Here is a 12,140-nt window from a genome sequence, read left to right on the forward strand (position 1 = left end):
AGAACTACATTTAGAGTTCCTGTAGGAACATATAGGCAAAAAAATACAACATTAAAAGCATCCTTTTTTAAAATTTGACATTTCCACCTCTAGCAGCAAGTTAAACATGGGAAAGAAAGTATATTTTGTTTTCTAAATAAACAGAACTTCAAAACAACATCAAATTTAGGTAATTATGAAAAATGTTACCATTTTGAAAACTTTAGCAAGGAAGTTATGTGTGTCATAACAAAATCTTATGTGTGTAATAACATACTTATTTTAGACTCTTCATTAAAAAAATACAAACAGCTATATGTCATAAATCTAACTGGGAATAAGGTACCTACATTTTTTTAAAGAGGTGAACAGTTTTAATATTTTTTGTTTTATTTGTTTGTTTATTTATTTATTTTATAGAGAGAGAGACAGAGAGAGAGAAAGAGTCGTGTGAGAAGGGGAGAAGGGCAGAAGGAGAGGGAGCAAAAGAATCTCAAGTAGTTTCCACACTCAGTGCAGAGCCAGCACGGGGCTCAAAACCAAAACCCTGGGATTATGACCTGAGCCAAAATTAAGAGTCAGAAGCTCAACCAACTGAACCAACCAGGCAGGCGCCCTTAAGTTGCCTATATTTTAAAATATGATAAATAAAAAAATTTAACATGCATATATTACAGAGCATGACAAATTAAATTTTCATGATTTAAAATATAGATAAAATGTGTTAATAAAACTATTTTCTTGGCTCATATGTTATACATGTTAAAGAATTAGGTATTCACATAGTCAAGATTTATCATCACAATTATTCCTATCCATAATGTATATTTCAGAGAAATCTATCTTTAATAATGCATAATGTATACACAATATACAATTATCTATATATCTGTAAATGTAATCCATGTATAATATGTATTGAGTTTTGTCATTATAAAATCCACCAGTATTCTGAAGTCAGAAAAATAAAACAAAATTCTTTTGATCTGGAACACCTGAGCATAATCTATGACTTTGATATCATTAGAATAGTTACATGAACTTGAGAAAGCTCATACTCTTCAAATTCCACTTTCCTTATTAGGAAATGAAACATAATTAAGCTTATCATTCTCTTATTTTGAGTTAGCAACTGTTAGAGTATTTCAGGCACTCAGGAGTCATAGTTCAACATAATGCTTCCTTTCATCAATATACACTGTTGTACTATTTGCAATAGTCAGATATACTCTGATGCCTGTCATCAAATACCAACCTTAGCTTTGCAACACCCTGGAGTATAGTACAGTAAGTACAATGGTTCTTGCACATTTTTCTAAAAACACTTTCAATGTAATCAAATAAACACATTTTAATAAAGTAAAATTATTAACTATAAACATGCTCATTAATGTATACTCAGCCCAAGTTCCATTAAGAGAAAAAGGGAAGAATGAAAGAACAGTTTCATTTCCTTGGCCGACATCCAAGGAAGCAACACTGAAACGTCTCACTAGTGTTAAAAAACAATCTTGAAATTGTACGATTTGAGGTAAGTGACCATTTTGTCTGTGTGGACAGTTTCTGCTACATTGCTTGTAGGGAAAAAAGTAATTTTCTTCATTGACTTAATCTAGAATCCAGTTAATAATACAAGTTTTTCTTTTCTTTGCATCTTAGTCAAAATATCATTAAATTCTTTCTTCTTATTTAAAATGATATTGATCATTCAAGTTGATAAAAATCTTTACCAGGTGAGTGCTTTATTGTAGGTGATGGGGTTTCTTACTTTATCTACATTTAAAGGTTTCAAATATAAAATAAAGCCATAAAAAGGAAGAGATAAGAACAGGATTACAAAATAAACTATAGAAAATTGTTAGAGAAACAAAATAGTTCTATCTTAGGTTATAAAAGAATGCATTAAGGGGCAAAGTCAACAAGGACACATACAATGTTTTCAAGTAAATAAATATATTTATAATTTTATTTTAATACCATGGTTTAAAGCCAACATGTGATCATTCATATTACATAATGATTCAAATAATTTAAGACATTTTATAACATATATCTGAATATTACTACCATTAATTATGATTATTTTGTTGTCTGTTTGAAAAAAATATAGAGAACTCCATAAGACCTGCTTTCCTCTCCTTAGCTCTGTGGCTCTTCTGTTGCCGGGCACCCTGCTCACAACACTGAAACACTTCTGGGCTGTGTCACTTACCCTTGCAATAAACTACAACATTCAAGGGTGCCTTGTTCTACCTGGCCATTTAATAATTAAAGTGAGCTCTTCTAGAAAGGCAATAAACAAAACAAAACACAGAAATCAGGCAGCAAGGCTAAGTCCAGGAGACAAGTGTTCTTTCATGATACATTCAAGAAACTTCCCTTAATATGAGGTCAGTCAGTACAATAAACTTTTTTCACATGTTCAGAGATATAAATAGGTTTCTGACTTTCTGTAGTTTGAATAAGACTCATTATGTATTTCATTTGAAGACACCCTGCTTTCATCTTTTGATCTCAATACAAGAGAAACAGAGAGAGAATTTAGTTCTTCAGTAGGAATTATCTCACTAGGATGGGAGAAACTAGTACTGTTTACAAACTTCCCTAATGTGCATAGAATATGTGATGAAATTAAATGAAGACTATAACCAGAGAGACAAATGAGATGGATGAAAAGGTTGAACAGAAAATGTGCACTGCCAAGTGGAATGTTACATTTAAAAACCGTTGCATATAATTTTTAAGTAAGCCTATTTTTGTTGTCAAAATACAGTAAGAATAAGGTAGGAATATGTAAAATAAATATTTTATGCGATTGTGTACAAATGCAGAAAATGAAATATTTGGAGTGGAAACTAGCATATTACATGAAATAGCTAACATATGGAATGATGGAAAATTGATTTTATTCAATATTTCACATGTCACAGACTGATGATACATTGCTTATGGTCAAATGATTTAACCTAGGTTGAAATATTTACTGGTTTAAATAAACCTTCAGTGCATGTAGGATTCCACAGGGCCTTGAAAAGAAGAAAACAAAAGTAAATAAATGAATGACTTCAAATTAATGAAATGAAATGAAATTTTTATTTCATATGAAAATTTAAAACATAAACACTTAAAAAAGCAGAGACCAACAAAAAACTGTTTTACTTATGATTTTCTAAGTCAAAATTCCAATTAAAATTTATGAATGTTTATTAGTAATGCTTACAGGTTCCTAACTTCCAATGAAATACATTTTATGCAAGTAAAAGAGGAAAGATCGATTGGCAAAATTCTATTATTTCCTTTGGTTTTGTGAATAAACAAAAACAAAAACAAAAAATAGTTTTACCCAACTCTTTCCTTTATGTATTTCTCAAATAAAATGGCTTAAAGAAAATTACATAATTAAATAATAGGTAAATCTCACATGGCTTTCGTGATATATTTCTAAACCACAGTCACCATCCAAGGTCCTAAACAAAACTCCAACAGAATTTTATCTGCAGCAGTTATTATTATTATTTTAACCTGTATACTTCATTATAGTTTTAAGTGATAGAAATGCAAACGTTTCATAATCTTCCATCTTTTCAACTTCAAAAAAAAAGAGAAACTCTATTGTGCAGAAAATATATATAAAAAGAAATACATAATCCACGAAGTATAGAATATAGCACTTGCCCCTGAGGAATGTAGAATTTAGTTGAATATAAATGAATATAAATAAGAGAGAAGCCTTACTACAAGACTGACATATAACAAGACATCAGTTATATGTCAATACATAAAACTGGTGAGAATTTTTAGAATTTATAGTAACTGCCAACTACAAGATAGTAAGTTATACAGGACTGATAACTGCTGACATAATTCTATGGAAAGAGAAATTACCCCCAGTTTGGGTCCTCATAGTAAGGATATGAAATTGGAGCATGGCTGGAAAACAGAGATCTATTACAGAGGAGGGACATTCCAAATAAAATGGTTAAAAACAAAACTCTAAACAACAGAGACAAGAAATAGCAATTTGTGTTGGTGCAGTTTAAGTAGAATAAAAGGTTTATGTTTGCAACATAAATAGAGAAGGGTTTAATTTCAGCGACTATGGGTACTGTTGGAGGAAAGTGAATTTTGTCTTTTAAGCCTTAGTGAATCATTGAGTTTTAAAGTAGAAATACAACACAATGAAAGGGGTGTGTTTGTTGTGGTTTTTTGTTTGTTTATTTGTTTTACAGACTTATGTGTGATGCTATATAGATTTTACCATGTAGAGACTGTAAGTAGGAAGGCAAGATGAAAACCCAGGTGAGGAGGTCTTGAAGCGGCAAGCAGTATTGGAAGGTGACTATTTTCCAAACCCTGATTTCCCCCATCAAGATGCTTGTTCCAGTTTTATGAACAATTGACCTTCATTCAGGTTACAGCTCAAAAACAGCACACTCATGTAGTCCCTGATGAGTCTTTCCCAGACACAAGCTCTCCTCTTTACCTGATTCATCTCTTATTCTTGTCTTTCTGCTTATTTGTATCATGACCTTTATCACTGTGTGCAATTCTCTTATTTCTATTTCAAATGTATTGTCTATATTTATCACTGGAATGTGAGGTTTATAAAGAAATTTAACAACAGGCCCCAAAATGGAGTTTCTTTTCCTAAGCCTCACCAGAATTTAATAGCTAACCTAATTTCGGCTTTAGCCTATCCCAGGAGTGGAGTGGAATTTTCAAAAAGTCACTCTGGAATTTCCTGATCTGTACTAGTGACGTAGTCTGCAAGACAAGACCTCCCTGCCCCCTCCCCACCATTACCCCAAGGGAGGGTGACCTTGCCAGATTGTTTGTTTTCTTTAGTTAAAACCTCTTTGTATACCACTTCCCATTCTGCCTAGAAAAGCCTTCTGTTTGTACAGCTCCTGGAACTCCCTTCTATTTGCTAGATGGGCTACTGCTTGATTAATGAATCACTGAATAAAGCCAATTAGATCTTCAAATTTACTCAATTGAATTTTGTTTTTTAACATTTGTCTATCTCTTGTTCACTGATACAATCTCAGTGCCTGGAATGCAGCTTTTTATTTTTATTTTTTAAATGACTGTATAAATGAAAAAGGGTGAAGTAACTTGAGATGAAAGGAACCCCAGGACCATAATTACATGTTACACACAGAAGCAGAAATGTAACTGCCAACCAAACATGTTTAAAAAAAAAAGAGTCCGCAGAATCATTAAGAATAACAAATGAACATTTGAGTACTTGTTCCCCAAATGCTACTGAATGAATGAAAGACAGAGGTGATATATTGTTATATTTCTGTATTTCCTAAATCTGGATTCTGTTTTCCAGTGTATTTTAAGCTTCTTAACATTCTTATTTTTAATAAAATTCTAACCCAGTTCTGCCTTTTAATTTTCTAAAAAAAAGTTAGAGTGAAAAAATATCTTAAGAGGTTGACTATGTTCAGAGGCCCAGATGTTACTAGAATATATGATACTAACATTTCTCTTGCCATAAAAGTTTACAATATTGTAGTACTTGTCATGTGGAGAGGACAAAAAGCCCCAGGACTTCTCTCATTTTTTAGCGAGTGGAACATGGAGAGGACTACAAGAAACACTAAAACTCAACTAATGAGGATAAATGTTTCCCCATGACTTCGCTGTAAGAACAACAAAAACTCTAAAGATACACGTCTTTTTTTACAATGAACTACTCCGGGGATATTGTATATCAAGAAACAGATTAATCACCTTGAGCTTTAAAATGTGATGAACTCAACAGATCATCAAATTTGATACAAAAAACCCTCCAATATTTAATATTTTTAGAAATTATATTTAAGAACAAAATATCTTAATACTTTGGTTCCTCGAAAATGTCTAAGTTATTTTATTTTGTATAGAGGTAGTGTTGGAAGTTAAATACGTTGTACAAACATAATTTTGTATTCATTATAGCAGTGTGGCAGAGTTTGCTCTTTTAAATAATTATTTACATTATTATTAAATTAAGTCATTATCAAGTTATTAAATAAAAATATATTTCTACAGTGAAATTACAAATTATAAAGGCACATATGTTCATTGTTAAACATGAAAAAGAGAAGCAGAAATAAGAAATAAAATGTCGGGGCGCCTGGGTGGCGCAGTCGGTTAAGCGTCCGACTTCAGCCAGGTCACGATCTCGCGGTCCGTGAGTTCGAGCCCCGCGTCAGGCTCTGGGCTGATGGCTCGGAGCCTGGAACCTGTTTCCGATTCTGTGTCTCCCTCTCTCTCTGCCCCTCCCCCGTTCATGCTCTGTCTCTCTCTGTCCCAAAAATAAATAAAAAACGTTGAAAAAAAATTAAAAAAAAAAAAAAAGAAAAGAAAATGTCATACCCCTACCGATCAGAAATGATCACATTGACTTTTGTGTATTTCTTTTCGTTTTTTTTTAAACCAAAATGAAACCACACCATACATATATAATATATATATTATAAATATATTTATATATTTTTATATTTTAATATAAATATTATATATATAATAAATATATAATAATATATATTTATATATATTATATTATATATATTATATATATTATAATATATAAATATATATATATTTATAAATTATAATATATATAATATATATAAATATATAATAAATATATAATATATATTATATTTTATATTTATATATAAATATAAATATAAATATATTATATATGTATATATTTTTAATTACTGGACTTGCTGCTTAGTTTTCTAAGTTAATGGCTTCTAACTTCCCATGTCAACATGTTTTCATTTGTAATAGTTATCCTTAATCAAATTTCCTCAAATGCCCTTCAAATACTACTAGTAAATGCTGCTATTAACTACTAACCTGTACAACCCAAGAGTTACAACTGGATCATGCATCACAGCCGAATGTAATGTCATTTTAAATCTAGATTCTAATTTTTAAAATTGGATTAGCCTCTCCCCTTACTTCTAAGTATACAGAAAAATAGAAAAACTAGTACAATTAGCACCTGCTTGGCAGAGCTAACACCTGGATTCAGTAGTTAAGAGTTTCTTGTGATATCTCTTTAGTCTCTTTAATTAAGATAATCTCCTGATATTTAACAGCACTTTAGATTTTAAGGATACAATGTCAGTTTTCTCAGAATACTGCACATTTGGAAGTTTTCTGACAGTTGACCTATGGTATTGTTTTACATATCCATCCACTTTCTGTGTTGCCTGTATATTGGAAGTTAGGCCTATAAGTCTGAATTTTTTCAGGTTACATGTTTCTGACTGTAGTAAATTCTGTAGTAAATTATGAGTTCCTGTTGATAGTTTCTATTTGGATATTATATTATAGGTTTCTTTTTCCCTTTTAATTTATATTTTCATAATTACATTTCTTTTCTCTCATCTTTCAATATGTTGAGTACTAGTAGCATTTGATTTAATTAGTTAAATCTTACAATGTACATAAATTAAAAAAATTTTTTTTAAGTTTTATTTTTTTTAATTTACATCCAAGTTAGTTAGCATATAGTGCAACAATGATTTCAGGACTAGATTCCTTAGTGCCCCTTACCCATTTAGCCCATCCCCCCTCCCACAACCCCTCCGGTAACCCTCAGTTTGTTCTCCATATTTATGAGTCTCTTCTGTTTTGTCCCCCTCCCTGTTTTTATATTATTTTTGCTTCCCTTCCCTTATGTTTATCTGTTTTGTATCTTAAAGTCCTCATATGAGTGAAGTCATATGATATTTGTCCTTCTCTGACTCATTTTGGTTAGCATAATACCCTCCAGTTCCATCCACGTAGTTGCAAATGGCAAGATTTCATTCTTTTTGATTGCTGAGTAATACTCCATTGTGTGTGTGTGTGTGTGTGTGTGTGTGTGTGTGTGTGTGTGTGTGTGTGTGTACCACATCTTCTTTATCCATTCATCCATCGATGGACATTTGGGCTCTTTCCATACTTTGGCTATTGTTGATAGTGCTGCTATAAACATTGGGGTGTATGTGTCCTTCAAATAGTTTCAAAATTCTTATAACAGTACTAATAAAATTCTACTGAGTCAAGTTATATATTTTTTTGCAGTTCTCTTGGTCCTTAGGCTATAACCCACTAAGGAAATACAACCAGAGAATGGGTCCAAATCACTTTACAATATTTTTCCCCCTGTGGTTATATTCTAATTTGATGTCCAGTTAAGTTTATCTATTTCAAGTACATTTACTCTTTTTTCTTCCATGAGAACTATATTAGAATATACACTTTTAAAAAATTCACTTTGTCATCCCTTCCACACTATTTTTTCTCTCTTGCTTCCCCTTGTAGATAAACATGTTTATTATTTCCATTATCTGTACTTATACAAAACATCAAAAAAATAAAATACTGTATAACTACACTTTGACTTATTAACAGATTCTAAAAATTACTCCACATTAGAACACTGATGTTTTCCTTTTTTTTTAGTTTTATGCTCCTCCATTATGTAAACGAGCCATTATAAAACAGCCCCCTATTGATGGACATTTGTGTTAATTTTTTGTCTTTATTACAATGAATGCCAATTAAAAAAAGTTATGGGAATTTTATTTGGTATATGCAAATGTGTATGCGCAGCATAGAGTTCTAGAAATAGCACTGCTGACTGGAGGATAAAACCACATAAATTTTGATTTTTCAAAATTCACCTTGATAAGGAATTGTGCATATAAAAATGTCCTTTAAAAGGACAAAGAAATTAAAAAGAAATATAAAAAATATTTAAAAGGTTCACAGGATAGAATGATATTCAGTCACTTAAATCAATAAGTAAAAAAAAAACATTAATATTATGAAGCTGCCTCAGGCCCATGGACCAACCTACTAGTCTTTAACTTTAGCAAATTCCCTTAGCCCATGTGATTAACTAACCCCTTTCTTTGTATACCTATAGATCACGGGTTCTTTCTGCCCTTCTGCTAATCATGAAACAGAAACCAGGCCCCCTTGCACAACCTCTGAGCACTGAGATAATGTCTGAAGCTGGCATCATCAAGGCTACATGTAATCAAGGAATGTTATGGACCAGTTCACCCCCTTTACTGATTAACTACCCTAAACCCCTTTATAAATTCCTAGGCCAGGCAGAAACTTTGGAGGTGGCTTTTGGACCAGAGTCCAACTTTTCTCCAGGTGGCCAGCCTCCTGAATAAAGCTCATATTCCTTTCCAATCAACACTTTTGAGTTTTGGCTCTTCCAGCAATGACAGGCAGCTAAACTTGGGTTTCAGTAACAATTAGAGTAAGATTATATCCATTATATTTGAAATACTAAAATATTTGTTTATGTACATGTAATATATTTATAATGATTCAGTGTTTGTGTGTTTATTTTAACATACTAAAATAATCAAAATTGAGGAAAGCTTTTAAAAGAGTAGAAAATACATACACTCAACACCAAGTAATTTTGGTGTATTTTTATAATTCACATTAAGTTCCTTTTAGTTTCATATTTCTTAATGTTAAATGATGAGTCATTATTGTGAGACATAAGTGAAATGATTGATTTTCAGAAATACCAAATAAAAGCTGGGCTGTCTAGTTAACAATAGGCTTACAACCTATTGGAAATATCTACCACCCACCCCCTCACAATGGAGTCCCAAACCCTTAGACACTTAACTTCCTGGTTCTTCCCCTCTCCCTTTTGTGGGCTTATCTTCACAGGCTTTGCAATGAGCATGCGCCAAAAAACTGAAGTCTCTGTGTTGCAAGAACATTGATTAAAGCCTCCCAGGGCGCCTGGGTGGCGCAGTCGGTTAAGCGTCCGACTTCAGCCAGGTCACGATCTCGCGGTCCGTGAGTTCGAGCCCCGCGTCGGGCTCTGGGCTGATGGCTCGGAGCCTGGAGCCTGTTTCCGATTCTGTGTCTCCCTCTCTCTCTGCCCCTCCGCCGTTCATGCTCTGTCTCTCTCTGTCCCAAAAATAAGTTAAAAAAAAAAAAAAAAAAAAAGCCTCCCTTCACTGTGCTCCCAGTCTCTGACTCCCTCCTTCGATTGGTTCAGTGGGCTTATTTCTCACATTATTGATGCTCCCTCAAAGAAGAAAAACTAATCGTTTCAGACTAAATTAGCTTTTGTAGCAACTTTCTAATAAATTAACAAAGTTTTTAAGGAACATTTTAGGAACAATATTGAATGTTTTTTGTAACCTAAAAAGTTGAAAAGCACTATTTTCAATTCTATAATAGTCTTAAAATATGAATAATTAATCAATTTTTAGGTTATACTCTTAAATGCAAGAAAATATTGAACCTGTCTAGAGTATTTTTCTCTCTGAAAATCCTCTATATCAGATGGTACCTTAAATATATTTTCCTTTAATTTGATGGATTAAACCCAAATTCATAATCAATATACAAGCACAAAATTCATAAAATAATGACAAATCTGAAGTTATTCTGACATGTAAAAAACTATGACTCTCTAAGTACTCTGCATTGCAAATTACACTCTGGTATAAATTGTCTCTACAGTAATTCAACTTTATGAATTTAAAATTCTAATTATCATTTTAACAATGTAGCATCACATGAGTATCATTTCCTGGTACTCTTACTTCACAGAGCATGAGATTAACGTTACATGTGGCTCCCTTTTAGGAAACTTTCTGTAATGCAATATCCTGAAAATTCCTATTCCTTTACCTGTTTGGTACAAAGTCAAATATTTATGGAACTGTTTTCTTTAATTCTCTACACCATTTATAAGTTATGAAAACAGCTTATGTTTTTGTTTTGAAACACTAATAATGTAATATTTAATGCCTTTCCCCCCTGGAATCATTCTCCAGTTCTTTCACTGGAAGAAGATATAAGCTGGTATAAGAGAATTTGCCACCCAAAATATGCCTCTTTGACATAAGGATTATCTTGAGCTGGTTATTTTTAAGCACCAAAGACACAGCACAAGTTCTGAAAACAAAGTAAAAGTTACCCTTTTAGTAAAATATATTTACATTTATAAGGAAAAATCTCCATTTGTAAGGTGTGTCTCTCCCTGTACTAGGAAGAGAAGGATGACCGAATCTCTGGAAACTCATCAATGGAGCAGGCACAGACCTAAATCTGCATAACAACCTTATCCTTGTTTACTCTGTACTTCCTGGTTATCTGTTATAACCTCTCCTGAGCCTCAACAGCCTTCTTTTGTCTTTAGCTGGGAATGATACAGAAGGTGGTGGCCTGGCCATTTTGGGAAATTTTCCTGGGTATCTTCCATATATACAGGAAGTATTTTCCTACTGTTAATCTTTTATGATAGGGGAGGTCTCTGCCAAGAACCTGGGAGGGTAGAGGGGAAATCATTTTCCTTCTGCTACAGTTCAGTGCCTCCAGAAGGGATCTGATGAGACCTCATTCTTGGGGGAGCCTGCAGATGGGATCCTGGAAAACTGGCAGAAATTAACAAAGGGTAAGAATTCTTACCAAAGTCAGCTCTCGCAGGTATCTCTCTCTGTAGTGGCTGATCAAGAGATGAAGATTAAAAATTCTTATTGCTTCCTTTCCAAATTTAAATTAACAGGAGATAATATTTATGTAAACTAGTTCCTTGGGTATAGTGAATTTGGTAAATTTGTTGTGAGTAATCTGGTTTTCTGTTGATTCTCTTTTCTCCCAGAGATGACCATTGTTTTTGTTTGTTTTTGGTGGTTTGTCTTTTGTGTCATTGGTCACAAAAAGAACCATAGCCTAGAGGAGGTTTTCCTTTTGTCTTATTTTAGGTCAGAAGACTTTGGCTTTGTGACCAGTGAGAATATACTCTGGTCTCTGCCAGCTGGAAAATGAATGTGTCCACATGCATTTGGCATAAAACCCAATAGGCTGTGGATCCCAAAGGCAGCATACTCTTTGTCCAACTATGCCACCTCTCAGGGGAGATTGTCTTAAAGGATCCTGGTTCCATAAGGGGTCTTTGTAGTCTCAACCTGCATTGTCTCATTAGTGCTGGAAAAGTCCCATTCTAGTACCATCTGTTTGGGGTAAGTGATTAGAGAGTCTGTGACTGGAGGCATCCAAAGTTCTCATTCTTACCACCTGTGGCAACAGGTCTTTGCTTTCCTAGGATAACTGAAAGTAAATTTTCTGGATCTTGTGAGGGCTGCATGTTTACACCTTCTTTTGGGATG

General features: G+C 33.1%; 1 protein-coding gene across 5 annotated transcripts in view; it reads right to left on the reverse strand.

Annotated features, from left to right (window-relative positions):
- The window catches only part of CCSER1 (coiled-coil serine rich protein 1), an 845,941-nt gene that overhangs the window by 157,916 nt on the left and 675,885 nt on the right, over nt 1-12,140 (reverse strand). Inside the window, exon 11 of one of the 5 annotated variants that reach the window (XM_042935886.1) lies at nt 2,724-3,005. The exons of 3 other annotated variants lie outside the window; for them this stretch is intronic. In XM_042935886.1, the coding sequence (XP_042791820.1) occupies nt 2,946-3,005 (60 nt within the window). In that variant the 3' untranslated portion in view covers nt 2,724-2,945. Of the gene's footprint in view, nt 1-2,723; nt 3,006-12,140 lie in introns of those variants that run through there. One more of the 5 variants, XM_042935888.1, reaches the window with a different exon arrangement.

Source organism: Panthera leo, chromosome B1, assembly GCF_018350215.1.
Source record: "Panthera leo isolate Ple1 chromosome B1, P.leo_Ple1_pat1.1, whole genome shotgun sequence".
Lineage (NCBI taxonomy): Eukaryota > Metazoa > Chordata > Mammalia > Carnivora > Felidae > Panthera > Panthera leo.